At 35.0% G+C, this 27,208-nt stretch overlaps 1 protein-coding gene across 1 annotated transcript; it reads right to left on the reverse strand.

The window, feature by feature from the left end:
• Positions 1–415: 415 nt before the first annotated feature.
• Positions 416–27,030, reverse strand: LOC112049931 (uncharacterized). Its single transcript, XM_052883103.1, has 6 exons — positions 26,585–27,030; positions 6,290–6,410; positions 5,843–6,049; positions 5,079–5,315; positions 4,308–4,588; positions 416–3,825 (listed from the first exon to the last, which is right to left on the reverse strand). The coding sequence occupies exons 1-6, from the start codon at positions 26,595–26,597 to the stop codon at positions 3,413–3,415; spliced, it is 1,272 nt and encodes a 423-aa protein (XP_052739063.1). The 5' UTR covers positions 26,598–27,030; the 3' UTR covers positions 416–3,412.
• Between the last annotated feature and the right edge of the window lie 178 nt (positions 27,031–27,208).

The raw sequence follows: 27,208 nt of genomic DNA on the forward strand, positions 1-27,208 counted from the left end.
GTAATGAACCCGTGGCAGTTTGCCATCATTTTTTTTTTTGTTTTTAGTGTGTCCTAACATAGCGAACGATACGCCAAAGTACAGGCAATTTCGTTATTTTCATTTTAACACAAAATTAATGAACTGATTTTCATGAAAATTAGACCAAACTGGAAGTAAATCTTTCAAACAAAAAAGAATTTTCAAAATTGGTTAAGAAATGACGAAGTTATGAGGTTTAAAGTCTTTAAGTCTTTTTTTGAAAGTCGGTTAAAAATAGGCAACGGTGAAGGAAAAACATGCGCGGATATTCGGAAAGCACACATTCTAACAGCATTCATTAATTGACGCGAACTGTACTACCTATTCATACGATTATTTTGTTATCATAAGTAGGAAGAATGGTATTTAGATAAATAAAAAAATCCACTTTTGGCAAAACAAAATTTGTTTATTATCAAACATATTATATAATTAAGTATAGGTACATACTTGTTATATCACGTGACTCAAACGGTGAAGGAAAAACATCGTGAGGAAACCTGCATAATTGAGAATTTTCTAATTCCCAACGTGAAGTCCGCTAATTCACATTAGGTCTGCATGGTGGAGGGTGGACTATTAGCCTAGCCTATCCTAGCCAGTTACCGTTAAACTTCATCGTCGTCATCAACCCATATTCTACTACTACTGAGCTCGAGTCACCTCTCAGAATGAGAGGGGTAAGGCCAATAGTCCACCACGCTGGCCCAATGCGGATTGGCAGACTTCACACACGCAGAGAATTAAGAAAATTCTCTGGTATGCAGGTTTCCTCACGATGTTTTCCTTCACCGATTGAGACACGTGATATTTAATTTCTTAAAATGCACACAACTGAAAAGTTGGACGTGCATGCCCCGGACCGGATTCGAACCCACACCCTCCGGAATCGGAGGCAGAGGTTATATCCACTGGGCTATCACGGCTCTTAAACTTCATAACTGCAGTAAACTAACCACCAATAAGTATTTAAAGTTTTGTAATTATGCTTATTATTATTTTTCCGTACCATTTCACCGCGGCTAGTTGCCTCAACTGGTGAGAGAAGGGCTGGCTCATTTTTTGCGCAAAGGATCAGCCTGGCTGTCCAGCGCGGCATGATTTGTTTAGTTATTAGGATAAGTTAGCTTAAGTTCCCTATTGTATTCTTTCTCAATAAAAAAAAAAAAAAAAACTGCTAGGAGATATTCCTCTCTTTATATTTAATACTCGTATATCTTATAGTACGTAATACGAGTAGATACATTAATTGCAATGTCGACGTTGGATGTACCACGACCAAAATATCCACATTCAAGACTACTAAAACGATAATTCACTCGTTGCGAGATTTTAGCACAAAAAGATCACCGAAAAAACGGTTATTAAGAATATATACGACTAACTGAGATTAGCGAGTTTAACCAAACGAGTTTGATTCTTACAAACTAGTGTATTCTTTACAAGTTAGCCCTTGACTACAATCTCACCTGATGGTAAGTGATGATGCAATCTAAGATGGAAGCGGATGGAACTTGTTAGGAGTAGGATGAAAATCCACACCCCTTTCGGTTTCTACATGAGTACCGGATCGCTAAATCGCTTGTCGGTACGTCTTTGCCGGTAAGGTGGTAACTAGCCACGGCCGAAGCCTCCCACCAGCCAGACCTAGACCAATTAAGAAAACCTCAACCTAGGACCTCCTTCTTATATATCCACTGCGCATAGGACTGCGCTACGGAGGCCGTCAAAACTGTAGGTCGTCTTTTTGTTAACAACCATAATCCTCCTCAGAATGTCTAAAATCAGATTTCAAATTTGACCTTTTGAAGTCATAAGAAGCTATCCCGATTACTTTTTGAACGTATGTATATTGTATCATCTCATAATTTTTGATCGACTTAACTACTTATAGGTAGTAGGTATTATTATGTAATTTGTGTTTGTACGAATGGGGATGATGACTAGGTTTGAATATATTGATTTTACACGTTAACTAATTTATACATAAAAAGCAAAAATTACGGGATATTTGCAAAATAAATAAGATTATAAAAGTTCAAAATCTATTAAAAATATTTTATCGTAATTAGATGAAAATGCATACAGTTTTATCTTCCTTACATTAAATGTGACACTTTTTAATATGTGAACTATAAACATAAACGCAGAAATAACAAAGATATTAGTAATTTTGTTTAAACGCCCATACAAATCTAACGATCATTAATTGCCTACGACGTCATAAGTGCGTACCATTTTGTATGGGGCGTTTTTCAGGGATCCGCGGCAGCGGATCTGACCCTTTAAATCCCTGTAGCTCCGAAAATAATTATCGCAGATACCCTGTTACTTTTACAACATTATATACAATTCAAAAAACTGTCAATATCCCTATTATGCAGCATATTTTAAAGCAGAGACCTTTACCAAACTTAGATTTCATAGAACATTTGAATCGACTCGAACCAGAAATGAAAAATTATAAAAACAATAAATATTACGGTACTTTTAATGGTAGGTAAACTACCAAATGTGCTTCTTAAAATCATTAAATTCTATTCATTATAACTGGGTTCCGAAAACTAAATCTAATTGCACTCCACTCTGTGTACTTAGTATTTAGTATGTACTTACAGATCTACACCAAACATTACAGTGTATTATTGGAAATCTACACTTAGCGTCAACATAAATAAAGTACAAATTGTTTCAATTATTTTCATTAGTGTTTCCCTGTCCCCGTCAGCTTAACAGTTTGTATATTATGTAAATAAAAACAGAGTACTAAACCAGAGACACCTACCTTATCTTACCTAATAAAATAATTAAAAAAAAATTCAACCGACTTCAAAACCTAAAAAAAGCGAAAAATAACATTTTAATTTATGTTCTACCTGCTGATCAGTTTGAAGGCTGTGCGAAGTCAGTGTCGTGACAATTTAAGCAAATTCTAAAAGTTCAAGAAAAACACAGTCTGAAAAATATATATGATTATGAAACGGCTTGATTTAATACAATACCGGCTTATTACCATCTTCAAAATGATAAGCAGGTAAAACATGAATTTATTTTAAACTTTGTCTTTTTTTTTTCATTTTTAGTGTTAACAAACTGCTTGTAAAAAATTGTGTCTCATACAAAATTTAGTAATAAATTGGTGAACATACATAAAAAATATTCGATAAATTTAGAGATTCCTCCTCTTTTTGTCGGTAAATAAAACGAGACGAGATAAAATACGTAAACAACCTGACCGTTATTATGCTACTTGCGAAAGTGAGCAAGTATTATTTAAGTCCTTATCCGTCAGCAATCATGTTGTTAATTTGTTTACATTCTTTATCTAGCTCGTTAAACGTACTATGTAAATTAATATATCGAGTGACTCAACGTACTTTGCCGGTTTTGCTTAATACAGATTTGACCAAAAAGTTAGCATGACTTTATACCACGGTTGTGGTGGCTGTGGCTTATAATATTCCGAATTTGGCTTAGGTGACGTATTGTCTTTGGGACTTTCTTTAAATATATTTACATAAACATTCTTTAAGCCGAAAGTATATAAAGCATGATACGGTATGTAGCTCGCGATAAATAATGACCATTTCATATAATAGTTAATGATCAACCTTCCTATATACGTGTCGTGTAAAGCCACCATTACAGTGCTCAATGCTAACTTATATTTCCCTATGAAAGGTAGCTGTTTGTACGCCGGAACGTCTTCCATACGATCGTAGTCGCGAATATTGAACATACGTGGTGGTGTTTGGCATATTCCATCTATTCCACATTTTTGTACTAACACATTTGAAGGTACTTCTGAAAAGGAAGAGATACTACGTTTTATTTAGATAACCAAAACCAATAATGTACTTAATTCACAGACTAAAAATTGAGATGATTTAAGCTACACTATCAGTAATTAATTCATCATCTTTCGATTCATACGTAAATAATATTAGGTATTTATGTGAAGAATATCAACTGAAAATTAGCAATTCTTAAAACCTAATAACATTTTTTTAATAAAATTGCAGAAATTTCACTCATATGTATTATGTATACAATGTCATCGAAAATATATGAAACCTAGAAATTGTATACGTAGGAAATGTATAAAAATATTTATTTTATACATATTCTAGGAAATCCTAGAAAATAGTAATTGTTACTAGCAATTGTTGACAGATTATTCATACATTTCCGCTATCATATAGTACGTATACTACTACGTATATAATGGTTGATAGAATTGATCTTTTTTCAGACCGACGAAAAGTCTGCCAAAAAACTGCAATTACCATCGCTTCCATTTACTTGATGCTTTTTTAGCTTGCGTTGAAAATCAATTCTCTCTTGTTCCGTATAGATGTACCCCGGCACATCTGCCAAATATTTCGTCGCATAGAGCACAGAAGACACTTCTGAGGCAGACAGTATTGATTTGATACCAGTTAGCATAACATGACTCATGTGTTCGAAATATTCTGGCACGTTCGTTAAACAAGGCGTGAAAACTCTATCTTGTAGAATTTGAAACACCTGGCGCGTCTCTTCGGCGGTGTTTTGGCAAGGGTTGTATCTGTAACAAAAGTGTACAGTCTGGGCAATGGGAAAACAGGAGGGGCAACTGCATATAAGAAAGGAGATGGTCCATTTCAGGTCCACTCTTGTACCTCGTATCATTAAAATTTAAAAAATACAAGGATTTTATTAAAATTTATTAAAGTGAATAAACGTAACTAAAAAAAAAGAAATAAATAAAATAAAAACCCAAGTTTTTGATTTATATCAAGATGGCGCCCATAGAGCAACTATGACGTGACAATTGACAGCAAATGTCAAATCGATAACTGCATTGAAAACGTCATTTAACCGCCATTATTACCCTTCAATCAAAACAAACTTAATACACTTAAATTAACAGTGTTGGTAGCCCCGACAGATATTCTCTCGGGTCAGGATCGTCAGGGTTTTAAATGATTTTATCCTATTACAAAATTTTCAATTTTGCTTTTTCACAACTTTGGCACAACTTCCTGAAATTAAATAAACAAATATTACGTACGTACCTGTCGTGCATTCCAATCATGTGTCCAAAGACTTTCCAAAAGTGGTTGTAGGCATCCCAGTCGCCTTCTTGCAGTTGTTTAACAGTGAATTTGTCTGGCTTGAGGAAAACGAATCCTATGAAACCATAAATAGTGAAGGCCATGTCACGCTGGGACACCTTGCCTATGCCTTTCATCCTCACGGCTCGTGCTACATGAACATGTCGACACCTAACGGTGTACAGTGATCGCCAAGATCTAAACATAAAACAGTATTTTAAAATAATGACATTAGTTTCCGCCTGAAAACTAGATGGCACCAATTAAGGATAAAGAGATGAAGATAATAATTGGCGCAGCCCGTAGGATCACTAGATAATATCTTAATAATACTATAACGTTGATCTTAACACTGACTCTGTTAACTTTTTCAGTAAAAAGCGGGACATACTCGTCATAAATAGGTACTCTTAACTATTTAAGATCAGTACATTACAGACTTACTCCTAAAACTAATTCCAAAAAAATCTAATGCATAGGTATATATAAATAATTTTGATTTCAAACTTAGATACTAATTGATACTACTACTTAACAAGAGAACAGTAAATTCTAAATGTCTAATTCAAACATAGACAGACAAAAACTCCTGTTTAATGTAATTTATTATATCTAATAGTAAAATTTTCAAAATTTAATGATCTTAAAAAAAATTATATTTGAGTCTAGAAGTCGAATAGTCGAATGTCATTGAATAAATTATGTAGATATAGATAAAAGCTTACAGTGAACCAGGTTTTAGTTCGTGTTCAAGCCAAGAGGTCACATGTTTGTACGTGGAGAAATATCGTTTGTAGGCTGTGTAGGTGGAATTGGAGCGACGCGAGTCCATTAGGACGGTTATTATAGATGGGATTGACAGCACTACTATCAGGCCCGATATCATTGAAGCGGTCATCATGTAGGCGTAGTCACTGTAGAAACGACGGCCTCTGTAACAGAAAATAATAAAACTTGACTTTCTTCAAAGGGATGACAGCGGCACTATACCAAAAAATCCACACACACAGTACAGATTTGAAAAAACTGATTTAAGATAAGAAAAAAATAATTTGGTCACCCTCGGGATTTTTGGAAAACTATTCAAATTAGTTTTAGATAATTTATTTGCCGTTTGCGTTTTATCCATTAATTACGGGACACCATGTATAATCATGTATAGAAATACTCACTGATTGTATTTCTTTTCGTCAAACCAGTCGGGCAGCTTGAACTCCATGTCTTCAATTTTGTCCGGGTCCGAAGGTTCATCGTATGCTTCTGAGCTCAACAAATTGTCGACGAACTTCTCCGCTGGATCAAACAAAATTAATCTCACTTTATTGATTAGTGTAGTACGATGAGCAGTCCTTACAAAGTCAAAAAAATCGGTTGTTTGTAAAGTCGGCTTAATGACGATAGTAGATCGTGACACTCATAAGAAAATACTGATAGAATGGTTGCATTTTTCAAACGAAAATGTTCGATTTTCTAAAATACTGTTAAAAAGTTGGCAACCCTAGAGCGAGGCAACGACGCATGACGTCATCTTTTTTCGAGTGTGCAGCCGGCTTCATCGAATTATAAGACGTTGTCACGTCAAAATCAACATTTTCTTCCGTTCTTGATTCTGCCTTTCTGATATGACACTAACTATTAACCACTAACTATCAATTTCCCATGGATTCAATAAAATGCACCTGCTGCAATTACAAACCGAACAAAAGACTTAAAACAAAGAACTATTAAATGGCTACTTATCGGTGACTTATAAACATTTTCCTAAATATTCAACATTGTATTCGTTAAGTGACGATTTGGATTACGAACCTTCGTGGAGTTTTTAAAAATGCATTTTATATTTGTATTGGTACTAATTATTAAAGGAAGTCTTAGTGACTGGGTAATTAATTTTAACTTAATACATAAAAAATTGACATTAATTTTATGTTATAATTTTATATATATTCATAATATATTTTAGGAATCCGAATGGCTGGCACCTTTGGAATACCAATAGTAAGTACTTAATATTAAACTAGCAAAAGCCAGTGACTATTAATAATACCATAAGCTTCGATTTCGAATTTGATCGTTTTCGAATCCATATTTTCTTGATGTGTTTTTTGTTTACAAACTTTACATAAACAAAACAACTTTCATGTTCCATTTACAATTCGTGCGCTGTAGAATGTTGCGGATGACAATTCCCTGTATGACGTTCATAATACGTACTATTATTTAACGTGAATCACGGCAAACTTTCCAGAGTAAAACGAACTGTTACCCGCACCATGCTACAGCGCACGAACTCAAGGTAATGCATATACATATTTCATTGAATTATATAAACATTTAATAGATATAAATATGTTTCAATGCTGTAAAAAAAAATCTTCCATGTTACTTGCAGCAAAGATATATTAACTCATAATATCAAGAACAGCACAAAGAAAATCCTCCCAGAAGACGACAATTCTGAAATTATTCCAGTAAACTTACAGTCACGGAATAAAAATACTAATTACAAAATCTTCAATCATGAAGATGGAAGTTCTGAATTTCCCAGAAGCCTAAAAATAAAACTAGAAGAAACTTTAAAAACCGCTGAAGCACTAACAATTACTTTGAAAAAACAAATCAAGGAAATAGAAAGTCAGGAACGTATACTCAAGGAAGCTATAGTAAATGGAAGGTACTTAATAACATCCTAATACATATGTTTTCTGTAATAATAGTATCTTAATTAATAATGTAGCTAAAATAATCGTAACTTATCTTGGGATAATAATTATTTATTACATTCTTTTTACGTATACGTGTGAACACGAACACTTATCTCATTTTTTTATAGGTCAGGAGTTACAACATTAACCGTGTCCACTTTAGGACAACGTCCTCGAAACTACATTATACGAGATGGATTTTGGACTCTGTGCAATGGCATAGTTCAGTACCCAGCTAGTCAAAGCTACATTTACACCGAATTGTTTTCTTCGCCGACGTGTATCGGACAAGAGGTAGTTAACTCATGCTTAATATGCCATTTAATAGTTCTTTGTTTTAAGTTTCTTGTTCTGTTTGTAATTGCAGCAGATGCATTTTATTTAATACATGGGAAAATGATAGCTTTAGTATCACCGTGGTAAAGGTTTTCTAATACTCGCGCGGCGCCACAGCGTCACTGGGGGTTTTAGGCATCTCAGCGCTAAAGCATCGCCTGATGGTAGCAGAAGAGATGGGCTCTCGAGCTCTTAGAGGCCTGAGTGAAGAATGTTTTAGTATCATGTATGTATACCTACTATCCTTGAACAAAAATTACCTGTGAAATGACCCAACGTGAATAACGCTTACAAGGCTGTTACTATATCAGAAAATAACTCTGAACCCTATGCCACTATGATACTTTACCCGAAAACGCTGTACATTTTTTCAGCGCAGGAGTCGAAACATAAGGGTCCCAAGCCTTACTCTTCACTCGCGTACTCACCTGTACTGCTCAGAAAGTTAGAGTTATTTTCTCAGAGTTATTTTCTGATATAGTAACAGCCTTCTAAGCGTTATTCACGTTGGGTCATTTCACGTGTATTTTTTGTTCTTGTATTCAGTTAGTACTTTATAAAACACAGTTATTTTGAAATCACAGACAAACACCTACCTAATGTAAAATATGAGAATGACTAATTGAGTTAATCAGAAACCGTGACTATGATAATATTATGAGATCTACCTTAAACACTTACTAACTTAGACTAACCTTCTTAGTAAGTAGGTAACCTTCTAAGAAGGTTAGTCTTCAATGTAGATATCATAGTATTATCATAGTCATGTAAATCTTAATAACATTGGTAATAGGATTTTTATTATCATAGTGGATAGTCTTAGACCAAAGATCAAAGTCAAGACCAAATCGAGCACGAGAAAGACATTTTTTTTTCTTTCTGATCGTGTAACTGTCGTAAGCTACTTGATGGGACCTCAGCGGCGTCACCGGGGGTTTTGGACGAGCGCAAAAGCATCGCCTGATGGGGCCCGAAGGCAGAAAAAGTGGGCGGAACGACTTTCTAAAGGCCTCGGGCCTCTCCACTGAGACTCGGACTATTGTGAAAGGGTGTTTTGAACTGAGTGTATCAGTTCCGCCGCCCCCGAGATCATGGGTTAAAAAGCATAATCGCTATGCCTCGTCAAATAAAACATTCTCGTCTCACAGTACATTTGCGAGGCACTGATTTTCTCGTAGATGATAATATCTATCACTAATATTATAATGAGCTAAAGTTTTTGAGGTTGTAGTTGGTAGGTGATCTCTGAATCTGCTGAACCAATTTAGAAAATTCTTTTACTAATAGAAAGCCACATTATTTGAAAAAAAAAACAAATTTCATTTATTTCAATTAGGCTTTCTTTACAAGCACTTTTGAAAGGTAAATAATTTAATTTAAATTAATGGTGGTGTAATTATAGTAATTTGTTACTTATAAAAGCTATATTTTATTCCCGTTGTCAAAAGGGAACAGGAACTCAGGTGAAACCGCAGGGCATCTGCTAGTAATTTATAAAAATTAAAAGGTCTTTCGTTCTTTACAGGTTACATCAAAGCGGGATCCATGCGTTTTCAATTCCGTCGTCAAATACGAGACTGTGCCAGACAGCCGGCGGTCTACGTATTATGAAGACGACTATCTTTGCCTGAGGACAACATTCAATAATACGCTGGAAAAATTTATGTCTGTGACGAAAAAACAGGCAGATGAATCTTGCATAAATGGTAAGTAACAACGATGTCCAGCATTGACAAGCACCTGCATTCTGTAAAGTTACAGCGATGTGACATCGCTTATTTCCGTGGCAACCGCGTTGATAATGACATTTTATTTTTGACATCCCATAGAAATAAAGTTCAAATTCGAATAAAACTTACTATAGGCGAATATTACATCGACGATTTTAAAGCGGATCACACCTAGGGTTGCCAACCGTACTATTGTAATACGAGTATATAGTATTGTACTATATTTCGGGTCTGCGTACTGTAAACTGTTGAAGAAATATATAGGTAGTAGGTACGCAAAAATACTATATTTTCAACAATGGATATACGAAGGTAGAAAAGAAAATATACCATAACAACAGACAGAAAATTCTCTTTATGTCTGCGTTTGTCTGGCTGTCTGTTCGCCTTAATCCCTGGAACAACCAACTTTTTGCAGTATTCATAGGTCAGCTTAGTTTGTCAATCTATCTGTTACCTTTTCACCGCTAAACCAAAGACCTAAAAATTACTTTGTGTCGCGCAAATTTCACTATAAGGATGTCTAATATGTCCTGAAAATTTGTTGTTGTTGATGTCTAGTCGACTCGTATTGACGTTCCTAATAAGAACGGCGAAGATGTTAAATGTACTTCCGGCTTCTGTGTTTCCTAACACTTTCAAGCAGTTGCGTGCACTTCATAGATGCATATACGCAATGCATACCCTGAGGATCCACTACGAACCGGTATTGGAGGAGGAATTTTCCATTTTTTACAATTTGCACGTAGTTAGTAGCCTACCCTAGTTAAAAACCTTGTGCACGCCTTCAAGGCAAGAGTGAATAGGCACTTCTAACCTAGACCTCATAATTGCTTTCCACCAGTCATGATTGTTGTCAAGTGCAAGTACATACATAATAAAAAAAAACACACGAGTATTTCTAGAAGACGGAGCCGCAGTTGCAAATAAAAACGAAATACTTAGGTAGGTATTACAATTGAAATGCAAAATCACTCGGCAGTTAGACTTTGCGCAGACTAAGTAGTAGTAATTAATTTTTTATTAACATTTTAAATGCATGATTCATTGAAAAAATTTAATTACTATAATAATAATATCTGCAGTCGATGATTGCATCAGGCAAATGATACATATTTTAAAAGTTACTTAACGTGCTTAGGCGTTTAAAATGTCCTTTGCTTGCTGATTTATAGCCGGATAAAAGTAACTTTTCCGAGCCAGTGAGATGAAAAAAAAATTGCATCATGGTCAGTATGATTTAACTACAAAGAAAATTAAATTTGGAATGAGTTGTCTTCGAATTTTACAAAGACAACAAATACCTAAATTAAACGCTAACTAAAAGCTCACTGCATACGTAACGGTTTAATCTCGGATCGGGATTTTGTTTTCGAAATAACGTTTTACATAACACCACGTCTCTTCGCGGTCAATTATTCTCACGTTTCTGAAAAGCAAACGGCAGTACCCACGCGGCATACTATACAAGTCATGTACGCAGTGACCAACACACAATCATTTATAGTCGCGGGTGCTACAGAAACGTGAGAATAATTGACCGTTTGTGGCTAGCATAACACTGTTGCGTATCATCATCATTACTGCAAATGGAGGTCCACTGCCTCCTGTTTCAAAAATCGCACGAAATACGCAATGTTCACTTTATACACGCTATAAAATTTCCAAGAAAATGTAAGTATAAAATACGACTAAACACGGTGTGGTTGGACTTTCTAACAACACGGTGTTTAGCCTGCATCCAGCTCCCAACACCAACTCGCTTAATATCTTCGGTCTACCTACTAGGTATATACTGAAGATATTTATTAAGCTACGAGTAACACTGCGCTTTCCAGTGGTGCCCTTTCCAGTGGTCCTGGAATGGAAAGCCTTCCATTCTAGCACCCTAGGCCACGCCATGCCCATTGCCACTTGAGCTTTGCGACTCGTTGAGCTATGTCGGTAACATTGGTTCTCCTCGTTTCTGATTCGATTACGCAGAGACGTTCCTAACATAGCTTATTATTAGCATGCAGCGATCGAAGCAGCTGAAAGACGTGATAGCCCACTGGATATGCCTCTGCCTTCGATTTGGAGGGCGTAGGTTCGAATCCAGTCCGGGACATGCATCTCCAACTTTTCAGTTATGTGCATTTTAAGAAAGTAAATATATCACTTCTCTCAAACGGTGAAGGAAAAACATCGTAAACAAACCTGCATACCTGAGAATTTTCTTAATTCTCTACGTGTGTGAATTCTGCCAATTCGAATTTGGCCAGCGTAGTGGACAAAGGCCTACCTAACCCCTCTCATTCTGAGGGGAGAGTCGTGTTCAATAGTGAGCCGAATGTGGGTTGTTAATGATGATGATGATGATGCAGCAATCTTAAGTAGGTGGCAACAGCTAATTTTTTTTTTCGTTTCTCAGGAATTATACGGAGTTTAACCAACAACATTCAAGACTGCGGAATACGGGTAGTGTCAGAATATACATACTATCCCCACAACGTCGACACGTCTTTCACAGTGCCTCTAGAATATTGCACGGAAAGAGATGGCTCTTGCAAACTCATCGTCGCGTGGCATCTCTCCAATAAAACTATAGAAAACTTCGCATTTCTAAAAAGTGATCAGAATTTTAAGAAAATTTTCATAAAACCTGACTCTTACGTGGAAAGTTTTATATGAAAACGATTTGGCATCTTTTTAATACACAAAATGGTATCAAAATTAATGAAAATGTAACTTTTTCCAGTTCGATTGTTTAGGAAACTGAATCTCGGTCTAGCGAAATTATTTTGAATACTTACCTGCCCCTGTAAACCAAGTGGCACGTCGATTCTCGTCGCAAACGCTTCGAAAACTAGAAAAATGTAAGGGAATGACAGATCTTGATCACTTGATTAGTCCATAGCAAATGTCATTCTCACACATTTTTCTACTTTTCGAAGCGTTTGCGATCGTAGAAAGAGAATCGACGTGCCACTTGACTACAGGGGCTGCTAAAAAAGTAGAAAGAATGATTGAAATTTAAAACATTGAGGAATATTATATTAATAAAAATAATGAATACTATAATACTATATATTTTACTTACCATTGAAATCCATGATAGCAGTAATGTTAAGAAAGTCCTAATTTAAATCAATTTTATCTATAGTTTGTCTTAAAGCACTAGATTGATTTTTGAAAAGTTTAAATAGATAAATACATTATGCAATGTCGAATCACGACCAGAGAGTAGAGAGATAGAGACCAGATCTAAGCCGTTACTGAATAAGAGGTAATCAGCCATATTAATTTATAATATGTATATTACCACAAAAAAAGCAATGCAATAGAGCGATCATTAAAAAATATAAAAAAACGTTTCCGACTTTACCCTACATAGACGCTCTAGATAACGAGTAGGTTTACCTATAATTATAACTATAATTAGTAACTGAATATAGCATTGTTTATTCTCTTATTAGCAGATGCCCGCGACTTCGTCCGCGTGAAAATCGATGTACACTTTATTATCTATTCGCTTGTTTTATATATATCGTTGAAAACGTAAAGTCATTATTAAAAATATGGAAAGAAGATAGATAAGTTTTCACAACCACGAGATGTTTCTGTATTCGTTGTACCAGGAGGCACAGCAGTGCCCCGCCAAGTCGAGCACTTTTTGATAACAGCCGTAGGTAAAATGCTCGCTGCTAAACTTTCCAATAGTGAAAGAATTTTTAAATCTCAGTGGTTTAGACTAAAAGCGTAAAAATCAATCAAACGAACTCCCATTCGCTTTTATAATATTAGATTGATTAATATTTTTTTTGACGGCCTTCGTGACGCAGTGGTATGCGCGGTAGATTTACAAAACGGAGGTCCTAGGTTCGATCCCCGGCTGCGCCGATTGAGATTTTCTTGATTGGTCCAGGTCTGGCTGGTGGGAGGCTTCGACCGTAGCTAGTTACCACCCTACCGACAAATACGTACCGCCAAGCCGATTTAGCGTTCCGGTACGATGTCGTGTAGAAACCGAAAAGGAGTGTGGATTTTCATCCTCCTCCTCACAAGTTAGCCCGCTTCCATCTTAGACTGCATCATCACTTACCATCAGGTGAGATTGTAGTCAAGGGCTAACTTGTAAATAATAATAAAAAAAAATGTATTCTTATCATGACTAGGTAGGTGTATTAAATATAAATAAAACTCCCCTTTTACCATAACAACCATAAGTTATTATTACGAACGATTGACATTGCTTTATATTTGAGTACAATTTGACGGAACCCAATTACATTGAATCTCAGAACAATTGCTCACCATAAATTTGACCATTAAAATTTTCACAAAAATTTAAAAATTAAAAAAAATCATCAACAAAATTGTCTGTCGTTTTTTAAGGGGGGATATAGAGGTAAACTCAAATATCGAAAATATTTAACACCAATAAATATATACACACAACTATAAATTTTAAACCTTAATACACACACGTGTAATTTTAACACAGTGAAACATCTATTCTATAGATGCAGTTTGTATGAACACAATTGATCATGATCATATATTTTTAACAGAGGGGTAACCTCCAGCGAGGCAGGTCCTATAGAAGGTAATTGGTCTGAGCATTGAATGGATTATATTTTTTTTATTTAATTGTTATATACTAAAAACTTTACCCTTTAAAACTTACCGGTTATGATTTTTTTAACTTTCCGCTAGTTACTATTAGTAATAAAAAAGATTCCTCCCCGTTGTTTGTACAAACATTATCTTCTAAATAAAACTTAATTTTCAAAAAGTATCACAGTAAAGAAGGACTTACGTTTATGTTAATTATTTAAGTTAGTGATAAAGATGTAACAACCTGACCGTTACACGCGAAAAAGAGAGAGTATTATCTCTCTGTCCTTATCTATTTTAACAATCAGGTTGTCAATTTGTTTAGATAAGTCTAAGAATACAGAAAACATCAAAATTTCTGTATACTGAGTTATGCGAGTAAGTATGTACCTGTCCTTGTTCAGTTATACATATTAAATTGCCTATCGAGTGACTTGTCCCACACGTTTTCCCAGTTTTACTTAGAACATATTTCACCAAAAAGATAGCATGACTTTATACCACGGCTGTGGTGGCTGTGGCTTATAATACTCTGAATTTGGCTTAGGTGGTGTATTATCTGTGGGGCTTTCTTTAAACATATTCACATAAACATTCTTTAAGCCGAAATTATAGAAGGCAAGATACGGTAAGTAGTTCGCGACAAATAATGACCATTTGAAGTAATAGTTAATGATCACCCTTCCTATATACGTGTCGTGTAATGCGATCACTACAGCGTTGATTGCCAACTTATATTTGCCTACGAAAGGTAACTGTTTGTATGCCGGGACGTCTTCCATACGATCGTAGTCGCGAATATTGAACATACGTGGTGTATTGGATATTCCTTGTATAGCACATTCCTGTACTAAAACATTTGAAGATACTTCTGAAAAAAAGAAGAGATACAACGTTTTAATTTCTATAACCAATATTGTACTTAATTTACATGCTATATTAAATTGGGATAACTCGAATAAATTCCTTAAAATGCACACAACTGAGAAGTTGGAAGTGCATGCCCCGGACCGGATTCGAACCAACGCCCTCCAGAATCGGAGGCAGAGGTCATATCCATTGGGCTATCACGGCTTTCCTCTTTATAATATTAGTAAGTTCAGATAAAACTTTAGCACAGTTTTAAATGACACATATATGATGCACATAAACCAATTGCAAAAAAAAAAAATAAAAGAAATTTAAACATACGAATTTAAAGTGTTTTAAATTTAATTAAACTTTGACTAACTTAAACTGATAACTCCTAATGCCACAACCAGACGAATTACCTTCATAATTTCCTGCATTGACCTAAGTACATAGATTGACAAATTTTCAGCTAATCTATACTAATATTATAAAGAGGAAAGATTTGATTGTTTGAATGTTTTGTATAGGCTCTGGAACTACTGAACCGATTTCAAAGGGAACCGCGTGGTTTCCGTTCCTGTGCCCGTGAGGATACGGGGATTAAATATATATTGCCATATGATACAAAAAACGTTGCTAAAGTGGTAAAAGAATCAGTAGACCCAGAGATTACTCCCAACAACATCACAAGCTTTACCTCGTTGTATAGATCTAATTGTTCATAACCATATTCTGTGGTGAAGATCTAATTGTTCATAACCAGCTCTAGCACCTCTAGCAAGTAGATTAAGTAGGTAAGAGCAACTTTGCAAAAATCTGAAATACTCACTGATTGAATTTCTTTTCGTCAAACCATTCGGGCAGCTTGAAATCTAAGTCTTCAACCTTTCCCGGGTCCGAAGGTTGTTCGTAGGCTTCTGAGCTCAACAAATTGTCGACGAACTTTGCCGCTGGAACAAACAAGGTAATATAATGACTCACTTTATTGACTAGTGCATCTCAGGTATATACCTATGTCACTAGGAAAGTTTGAGATTTGGTTACTAATTACTACTACGTTAGCATTTTTCAACATGATTTCTATCGGCTAAAATCTATATATATAAAAGAAACTCGTGTTACTTACTCCACTTATAACTCAAGAACGGCTGAACCGATTTAGCTGAAAATTGGCAGGGAGGTAGTTTAGAGCCAGGAGAAGGACATAGGATACTTTTTATAAAAAAAAAATGAAAAAAAAATAAAATAAAATAAAAGTCGGGTTTTCGTTCCTGGCGCACTCCAGAACGCACGAACCGATTTCCACGGTTTTGCATTCGTTGAAAAGGTCTCGGGCTCCGTGAGGTTTATAGCAAAGAAAATTCAGGAAAAAATTCAACGTAGGGTAGGGGTAGGGTAAGGGTAGGGTAGGGGTAGGATAGGGGTAGGGTAGGGTAGGGTAGGGTAGGATAGGGTAGGGTAGAGGTAGTTGAAAGTTTACATCGAGTTTCTTCATACACCAAGTTCCAGCGAGCTTATGTTCTCTGTAGTGTCTCGGTCATAATCATAATTTCAAGATTGAAAACAAAATATAGGTAAAACTCTCAACTATTGGAGGGACTTGGCTACACGCACCACTTGCGTTGGAGATATACCTAATCAATGTGACCCTGCTTTCTACATCCACGGCCGTGGGTTCGATTCCCTTAACTGGAAAATATTTGTGTAATGACACGGGTTTTTTCCAGTGTCTGGGTGTATTTATACATTATATAAGTATTTATATGTAATATATAAATATATATATGATAAAATACGCTATCTTACTACCTGTAACACAAGCTATGACACTTACGTTGGGGTTAAGTATATTAAAGAAAAAAATCAGTCAATCAGCTCAGTGGTAAAGAGGCCGGACTCATCACCGAGAGGTGGTGGTTCGATCCCCGCCCGCTGTACTATTGTCGTACTCACTCCTAACACAGTCTTTTCCGACTAATTGGAAAGGAAGGGGAATATTCGTCATATTCAAAAGATATGACAAATATATTTTTAAAAAAATTTAATAGTCTACCACTAAACCTATATAAAATAACAAACAAACAGACATTTATATATTTTAGGTAGGTATTAAAATTTACTCTGTATAAATTTTGAAGATAAGTACTCGTACTTACGTCCATATGTCAGCTCAGCCGCTTCCTGACCTTAAGTACCAAAACACGCCGCAAAAACATGGAGGTCATCGACAATGTCCATAATATATTGCTGCTGATTTTTGCGCATAATTCTATTCAAACTCTTTTTTAGTCAAATAACCGGTTGCTTGTAAATTATACTACACTTTGTCTCCTGCTAATTTAAGAGCGCGCAGCGCGTCGCTACGATATGGATAAAATTCGAAGCGCAAACGAGACGCCGAATTACGACTTTCACGTGAGTGAAATTTTATGACGTGAGCGCCAAAACCATTTTTACCTAATTGCAAGTAAATTAAACAAAATGGCCATGTTTAAGATATATACCTAATTTTCTATACAAAACAAAAATTTAAGACAGATTGAAAGCAAAATGTGAGCAAAACATGTATTTTTCAAAAAAATAAACTATCGAGAAAAGTTTTACAAATTGTGTATGTTGTATAGTCATAACGAAGCTAACACTTTGAAATATCATTTACCCAAATATCAGGCTCCTAACTTTTCCAGAATCTGAGATCCAGAACCATTTGTAACCACCAAATGGCATATTGCACACTCTTAAGGCTTCCTCGTCCGTAATGAATAATTTTCTTTTTTTTTACCTAGTAAACTAGCTGACCTCTATAATTTTTTCTTTTATAGTCAAAAAGTACCCTTTGTTTTTTTGCAAGGTCCCCTTTACTAATATTATGTATAGTTTAGCTGTAAAAACAGACAGGCAGAGATTTACTTTCGCATTTATGATATTAGTATATCTAGATATATTGCAATTTCCCGGCTCACATATTTCATGTTTGTATTGCGTGGTAGAGCGAAGGCGACCTTATCACTATTCATGATAAGTTCGCCTTTTGCCTGTAAAATTATTGTGTTCTTTTTATTTTTACTTTTTGTGCAATAAAGTTATTATAAAAAAATAATGAAAAATACACTGATAGTAATTATTTGAAACATGAATAAATCATGTTAATTCATTTTCATAATTTTTCACATGCAATTAAATCATTAATGTTTGTCATTGGAAATAAACCGGCAAAGTGCGTGTCTGTAGCTGTTAGAGTTTTCCTTGTAATTTAATTACATATCTTACTCTCATGAATTTGTTCACTTACCTATCCATAAACAACCGTTTAGCCGGTAGAAGGTGGGGACACTTGACTCTATCACAGAAAACATATCTCTATCAAAAATTAGCTCCCAAAAGCATAATAATTACAAACGGATCCTTAAATCGAGAAAAATTGATAGAAGACCCCTCATACCTTTTAAAGACCTATACAACCATACCTCATACTATGAAATAAACGAGTAAAAAAATCATCCTCACTTTTCATGTAGGGGAGGTACCCTAAATAAATATTTTCCTTTTAATTACATTTAATAACAAAGACGTTAATAATTTCTATTACTCGGTGAAAAAAACGGGCCAAGTGCGAGTCGGACTAACGCATCGAGGGTTCCGTACAAACTTGTACGTCTAATAATTAGAAATTAAATTCTGTAAATTTTGCAGGCCAGCAATACCGGAAAAACATTGTATCTGTTCTGTGTATTGTTCGACGGCCACCGTGGTGCAGTGGTATGCGCGGTGGATTTACAAGACGGAGGTCCCAGGTTCGATCCCCGGCTGGGCCAATTGAGGTTTTCTTAATTGGTTCTGGGAAGCTTCGCTCGTGGCTAGTTACCAGCCTACCGACAAAGACGTACTTTCAAGCGATTCAGCGTTCCGGTACGATGTCGTGTAGAAACCGAAAGGGATGTGGATTTTCGTCTAATGGCTAAGAAGTTAGCCCGCTTCCATCTTAGATTATAGAATCACTTACCATCAGGTGAGATTGTAGTCAACGGCTAACTGGTAAAGAATAAAGTACAAGTTCCTCGATTACAGGTGTTACAAACATTCACTAGTGGACGCCCGCGACATCGTCCACGTGTAATTCAGTTTTTCACAAATCCCGCAGGAACCATGGATTTTGCCGGGATGAAAATTAGCCTATGTGTTAATCCAGACTATATTCTATCTCTGCTTCAAATTTCAGGTGATTCGGTTTAGTAGCCGGGGCGTAAAAGAGTAACAAACATTCATACCATCAAAATCACCAGGTTTTCGCCAATCTCGGGAATCCGTGGAGTTTTTCGGAATAAAAAGTAGCCTATGTGTTAGTCCAGAGTAAAATCTATTTCCATTCCAAATTTCGGCCAAATCGGTTTAGTAGTAGCGGCGTTAAAAAGAGTAATAAACATCCAAACAAACATACATCCACACAAACTTATGCATTTATAATATTATAGTAGGATAGTAGGATGTATTATATTACAATGTTTACTTAATTGTTATAATTAGATAGAATAAGGCATTGTTTAAATAAGGAATTAATCAAATAACAGGTTTACTTTCGTAATAAAAAATAACAATAGATTTGCAATTCAAATAGTTGTCGCTATATATATATAGTCGTAGTCTATACGTTAATGTTTTGTTAAGATTATATTTAGCTTTTCGATTGTAACCTCCAGCCTTCGAGCAAAATGTTTGTTAAACTTACTAGACTGCATTAACTATACTGCGTAGGCGTGTTATAAATAGCTAAGCAGTTACCTTTATCTAATACTAACAGACGCCTGCAACTTCTTCGTTAGGTTTAAAAATAAAGCATTTTCTTACGAACTTTTATCCTCTTTAACACATACAAGCCAAATTACAAAAAATACTAGGTAGGATACAGGCTACAGAATATATTATAAAAAAAATTCAACCGACTTCCATCTCACAGAATTGTTTACACTAGGGAAAGGGTAGGGGTAGGGTAGGGGTAGGGTAGGCGTAGGGTAGGTACGTAGGCGCATTTGTCACCGCGTGCGGCAACATAAAGAATTTAGTCAGAACTTTATTTAGATATAATGATACTTGTTTCTCTCTTTTCAGTTCATTACACTTAAGCAGTCAGGTTTTTTGTCTTTATAATAATATTTTTTAGCCGCGTCTTTTAGCTGAATATCCTAGCCTAGTCCACTCCATTATAACATCCAACCATTGTCGTCCATTTGTTTACACAAAATTAACAATAATAAAGGGTGTCCGGCCTTTTTACCCAAATGTCAGGCCAAAAAACTGGCTGGACTGTCCGGCTATTAGCTTCGGCGACCTGGCAACCCTACGTAGTTTCGAATGTAAACGTAGGAACGGTCAAAATACTTCTTAGGTTGATTCGTAAGATCTAGAAAAACACGTAATACACCGCGGTCACGATCGACTAAATACACAATCACATACAAGGTACCTATGTAAGTATTAAGTAGCTAGGTTTATCATTGTTACAAACATTTATTTAACTTGTTATGTACTTGGGTATGTTTGTTAAGGTCTAATGATCCTAGGGTTGCCAACACTTTTTAGAAAAATATAGTACACGAAAGAAAATATAGTATTTTATAGAATAAGCAAAAAGTAGACCTATTTGTTTTTATAAAAACCTAATTTATCAGCATTTTTTGCACTTTTAAAATTTTTTGCCTAAAATAAGAGTGTCACATGACTTTTCACATTTAATTTAAAAATTAATGTAAATTAACTATAAGATTGACACGACAGAAGTAATAGTGTAAAAAATATAGTATTTTTGCGTATATATACTTATCTTCGACAGTATATAGTTCGCAGATTTAAATATAGTACAATACTATATATACTACTACACTACGTACTATATATATGTACGGTTGGCAACCCTAAATGATCCCCATGCATGACGAGGTACTTATGAATTCCACCGTAAGAATACTCAGCAACATCTAACGCTTGCGTTGTCACCAGAAAAGCAGGCCATTATCACCCTAGTAACTTTAATTTTAATTTTTCGACTAATTATTATTATTACCATCTATACGAGTTGTAATAAAAGTGTAACAGGTCAAATTCTGTACATTGAAGATATTTTGAAATAAAATAGCTGAAGGCTAAGCTAAATACAATATATGTATAATCGATACTGAAGCCAAAATTTATTTTTTTTATTTTTTATCTGTCTGTATGTACGTGTTTTATTTTAACCGGGAATCACGCTGAAACTATTGAACATATTCAAATGAAACTTGGCACGATTTGAGAAAATTTAATCAGAAGGGGGTCGAACAGGGGTTGAAAGTTCGTATGGAAAGTCCTTCAGTTTACAAGTTACATTTTGTAAAAATTGGTATGTGTACTATTATAAACACACTAATATTATAAACTCAAAAGTTTGTGTGTATGTATGTAGGTATGTTTATTCCTGCTTAACGCTGCGACTACTGAAGCGATTTGGCTGAAATTCGGAATAGAAATAGTAAAAATATTGATTGAATTGATCCCAGAAAATCCCGTTCCCGTGGAATTTGTGAGAAACTGAATTCCAAGCGAACGAAGTTGCGGGCATCCGTTAGTACTACAATATAAAAAATAACACGGACCAGCAAGAAACGCATTATCAGTAATTGAAACAATCCCCGATATCTGATGTCACCCAGACGTGGGCTTTTTAACTCACGATCTCGGGGCGCCCGGGCTGATACACTCAGGTCAAAACAGCCTTCATACTATACTACCTATACGTTTAATTCGCAATGTAAACAAGTACCTATCAACTTTCTGGTGGCCACTTGACGGCGAACTGATTACAACGTCAGCATTTTACCGATACAATAGCTCGGCGTTACCTACCTCAACAAGAGAGGTTATGAATTTTGCAGTGTATGTTTGTATTGTAATTACATAATTTTTATTAACATAATTTGGGGTGGCGTGATGTATTCGTAGCAACCCTTATTCTCATTAACCAACTAAGCATTTCCGACGCTCGTTGGCCATTGCATTTTATCGTTGGACATTCGCTGGTTTCCTAACGCACCGATTCGATTCCGCCGTCTGTTTAGCACGTAATTTAATTTAACTTTTCTACTTTTCATATTCTATTAATTTTTTTATTTGCTATATATTTCCGCTTGGAATAGGCCTGACGGCTTGAGAACCTCCTCCATTTTTTGAAGACGGTTAAAAATAAGTTGTTTGTTGATGAACCAAAAGCATAGATTTATAGAACCAAAGACCGAAAAATCAGTCTTCTAGATATTTGATGAGAGTGACTCACCAAGGAATTTTCCATTCCATAAATTGTAACCAAGGAGAATTAATATTGATATTTATATAAATAACTGAGAACAGTTTAATTAAAACACAAAAGGTACAATTAAATAGGCATACATTAAAATAAATTAAGTAAATCTACAAATCTAAAATAAATAAATGATATTATATAAATAAATAACGGATATTTTAAGAATACCTGTTTGCTTAAGAATGGATATTTCCATTGATAGATATGGAATTCATTTTATACGTATTGGGTGACTAGTTCAACAGTTAACCGCCCTTTTTTCTAAACATCGTACCAAGCATATTTTTAGCTGAGTATTACAACAAATTATAACAAATTCTTAAACCCAAATGGACAGAGTTTTGACCTCACTTGTTAACACCTATACGAAAAATCGTCCAGAATGAAGTGCGCAATGACTTATATAGGCTTGCTGGTTTGATGATGACATCTCAGAATTCTCCTAACAGTTGGTCGTCCTCGACCCAGGCACCCCGTGGGATATGAATGGCGCCAGCGACACCCGTCACTGACACCCTCTGACGACTCTGGGACTGCAACAGGAGCTGCGTCAGTGGCCTCTACTGGAGGCTCGTAGAACTTTAATCACTGATTTCCAATTATTTGCCTACCACAGAACTACCGTGTACGTGAGCTAACTGTCGACCGGGCAGCGGGCATATCGATGCGTCATTAAAATTTCTCATTGCACGAATCGGCAAAGTCGCGTTTCGCGAATATAGACATGGCTAATTGTGGAAAAGTGGCTAACTGTTGAACAAGTTACCCTACCCTTTTATATAAGGATTTTTATTTTTTTCTAACAATAGGTTGATTGCATTCTTATCTAAATTTATTGATTTATACTGCTTGATTGCTTGATTGCATTCTTGTCTATATTTATATATTTATTTATTGTGAAAATTTTATTGTAAATCTATAGCGTCAGCAAACATAAATTTATACATATTTTTCTTTCCAGCCAATCATATTTTTTCATAATTTAAACATAATGATAATGGAGTCAAATAATACATATAAAGTAAGCGTTTTCGGGAAGTGCTCAGAAACAGCTCCGATTTTGATGATGTTTTTTTTTACAAACGTATGCAGAAAACTAATAAGAGAAAGAAAATATTATAATATTTTCTATCTATTGATCACTTTGAAGGCAGTGCCAATGGTCCAATTTATGGGCCGACAATCAGTCATCTACCGTTTTCCTAGCTTTAGGTTTCGAATTGTTTTTTCATATTTACATGAAACATTTATCTACGGAATATACCCTTTATAATAAAAAAAAAATTATCAAAATGGGACCACACAATGAAAAGTTATACTTGGTTTTACACTAAAATTAGTGGGGAAACAATCAATCGTCCCCTGTTTTCGTAATGTAAAACCAAGCATAACTTTTTATTGAGTTGTCCGATTTTGATAATTCTTTTTTTATTATAACGGATACATTTTGTACATTGTCCTATATACATTTAAAACAAATCAACTCAACTCTAAGAGTAAGAAAACAAGGTATGATTGGTTGTTTACCCATTCATTTTAATGTAAAACCAAGCATAACTTTTTATTAAGTAGTCCGATTTTAATAACTTTGTTTTAAATAGAAAGGGTATATTCCGACAATGGTCCCATATAAATTTTGAAAAAATAATTTCAACCCTAAGGGTAGAAAAACAGAAGATGACTTTATTACGATGTGATTTGATAATTTTTCATAGGTTGTAAAGGGTATATTACGAAATAGGTGATGGACTGTGATGGACTTGCCAATGCACAACTTTAAGCAATGTGTTAAAAAACATTTACTTAGTCGAGGTTACTACACTATTGATGAGTTCCTTAACGATAAAGGTGCTTGGAGGCCATTGGACCAGCTTCCACCTTCACACAGGAAGTAAAACTATAAGAAATTGTAATTGTTATCAATTGTAAATTATAGTACTGTATGACTTTTTCATTTATCCTATATCCTATATATATCCTATAGATTCCACCTTTAGGATTGGAAAGACAATTCCAATCCTAAAGGTGGAAAAAGAGGGTACGATTGACTACCTATTAATTGTACCATTGGCACCGGCTTCAAAGAAATCAATAGATAGAAAATATTATAATATTTTCTTCTGCTTATTAGTTTTTTTTTAAATTATTTATTATATAAATAGCATAAATATTGTTTAAATAATATAAATCATTCCGTCCCCACTCCAAAAGCTTTCTGATTTCAAATAATATCATGAAAAAATCTGAACAACAAAAAAAAAACATCAAAATCGGAGCTGTTTCTGAGCAGGTCGAGAGTAAATACCCTATTGATTAGCCTATGAGACAAAAAACGAGTATCTATACTTATACTCGTAATAAAACTCTGTACCTACATTAAAAATATTTTATTGGGTTTTTTTTATTTGTATCATCATCATGTGTATCATCATCATCATTAACAACCCACATTCGGCTCACTGTAGAGCACGAGTCTTCTCCAGGATGAGAGGGGTTAGGCCTTACTCAACCACGCTGGCCCAAAGCGGATTGGGAGACTTTACACACCTAGAGAATTAAGAAAGTTCTCAGATATGCAGGTTTCCTCACGATGTTTTCCTTCACCGTTTGAGATACGTGATACTCGTATTAAATTTTTTTAAATGCACACAACTGAAAAGTTGGATGTGCATGCCCCGGACCGGGTTCGAACCTACGCCCATCGAATCGAAGGCAGAGGTCATATCCTCTGGGCTATTACGTCTCTATCCTCTGGACTATCACGCCTCTCTATTGTTTTTTTTTTTATTTGTATCGATTATACAATGTATCATCATTATCATTAACAACCCACATTCAGCTCACTGTTGAGCAAGAGTCTCCTCTCAGGATGAGAGGGGTTTAGTCTACCACTAAACTCTAAAGGGTAGAAAGGGGAAATTTGTCAAAAAATAAAAATCAGCCATTTTCCATAATTTACATAAACATAAACATAATTGGCCGGTTTAACATAAAAAGAACTTCCAATATAAGGATAAATACGGATAGAACATTTTTTTCGAAATCTGTCATTTATCAAATTATTAAATTATGTTAAATTATTAATATATTAAATTAAATTATGTTCGCGATAATAGATACATTGACTATCGATAGAATGTGAAAAATTAATGTGGGTTAAAAAGTCAACCCCTAAAGGGTTGAAAGGGGTTAGAATTATTCTGAAATTAAAAATCTGGCATTTTCAAGTTATGTTTTGAAAAATGGTCTTTAAACGATTGGTTTACAAAACAAGAATTGAAAAAAAATCACCCCTGTGGGATTAAATAGGTGTTGATTTTTTTATAAAACTCTTTCATGTTATGTCCACAGTAATAACACAGTTATGTTCACAATAATAAGGTTAATAATGAAACCATTCTTGATCAAAAAAAGTTTGCTACAATGTTTTCGAATACTTTTAATTCAAACTTTAATTTCTCCGCAGCGGGACAAGTCTTGGTCGAGTTTACGACATTTTTTGAAGACTCATGATATTTTGTTTGTTTGTTCGATTAGCTTGTTGTTAATAAAAAAAGTAGATAGGTAATACAAAAAAATCAGCTCCAAATGTTACTTATCGCCACTTCGGTACACCGGCAAACTTTTTCAGCAAGAAAAGTGTTAAAAAATGTTTTTTCTTCAAGAAGCATATTAAGTTCATATTAAACCAGATCGTTATTCATACATTACATTATCATCTTCATATACTCATAAGTGGGCTATTGGTATGTATACCTGGGTTCCCTACCGACGTCGTATTGGCCGGTGGTTCTCAATTCCTCTGTATTTTACAGACAAATTGAGAACCTTTTTTGAAGTCGGTTAAAAAGTCGAAACGACCTAGTTATATTATTTTCAGTATAAAAGTTTTACCTTAGTTAACATTTATTTACTTACCATTAAAATCCATGATTGCAGTAACTAATATAAAACCATTAAGTAATTTGAGTCAATTTTACTAACAAACTTGGAATGATTTTTACGACTAGGTATTTTATTTTCTCTATAATTTCAATCTTATAGCACTGGATTTTGGTTATTGAATTTTAAAAAGATAAAGCTAGATAATATTACGTTACATTTGCGATAGGTACGTACACTCGATCAGATGAAACTCTAAGCCACCACTGAATCACCCGTCTCGTTATTTTAGCACAAAAAAAGCTCCACACAAGCGGTTGTACGAAAATACGGCCTAGAAGTTTCCGTCTCTACTCGACAAAGGCGATCTACATCACGAGAAGGCTTTATACTTTTACCTATAATTGTATGTAACTCTAACTGTGAGTATAACATTCTCTCATTGGCTGGCACATTGACGCTAATGCTAGCCCCAAACGGTCAATTATTCTCACGTTTTTGTAGCACCCACGTCTATAATTGATCGTATGTTGGTCACTGCGTACATGATTTGTATTGTATATTATACCGTTTGCTTTTCAGAAACGTGACAATAATTGACCGTTTAACGGCTTTTCAAGTCCTGCAGGCAATGATAATTTTATAGGTAGGTACTATAGA

The sequence above is a fragment of the Bicyclus anynana genome, chromosome 8 (assembly GCF_947172395.1).
Source record: "Bicyclus anynana chromosome 8, ilBicAnyn1.1, whole genome shotgun sequence".
Taxonomy (NCBI): domain Eukaryota; kingdom Metazoa; phylum Arthropoda; class Insecta; order Lepidoptera; family Nymphalidae; genus Bicyclus; species Bicyclus anynana.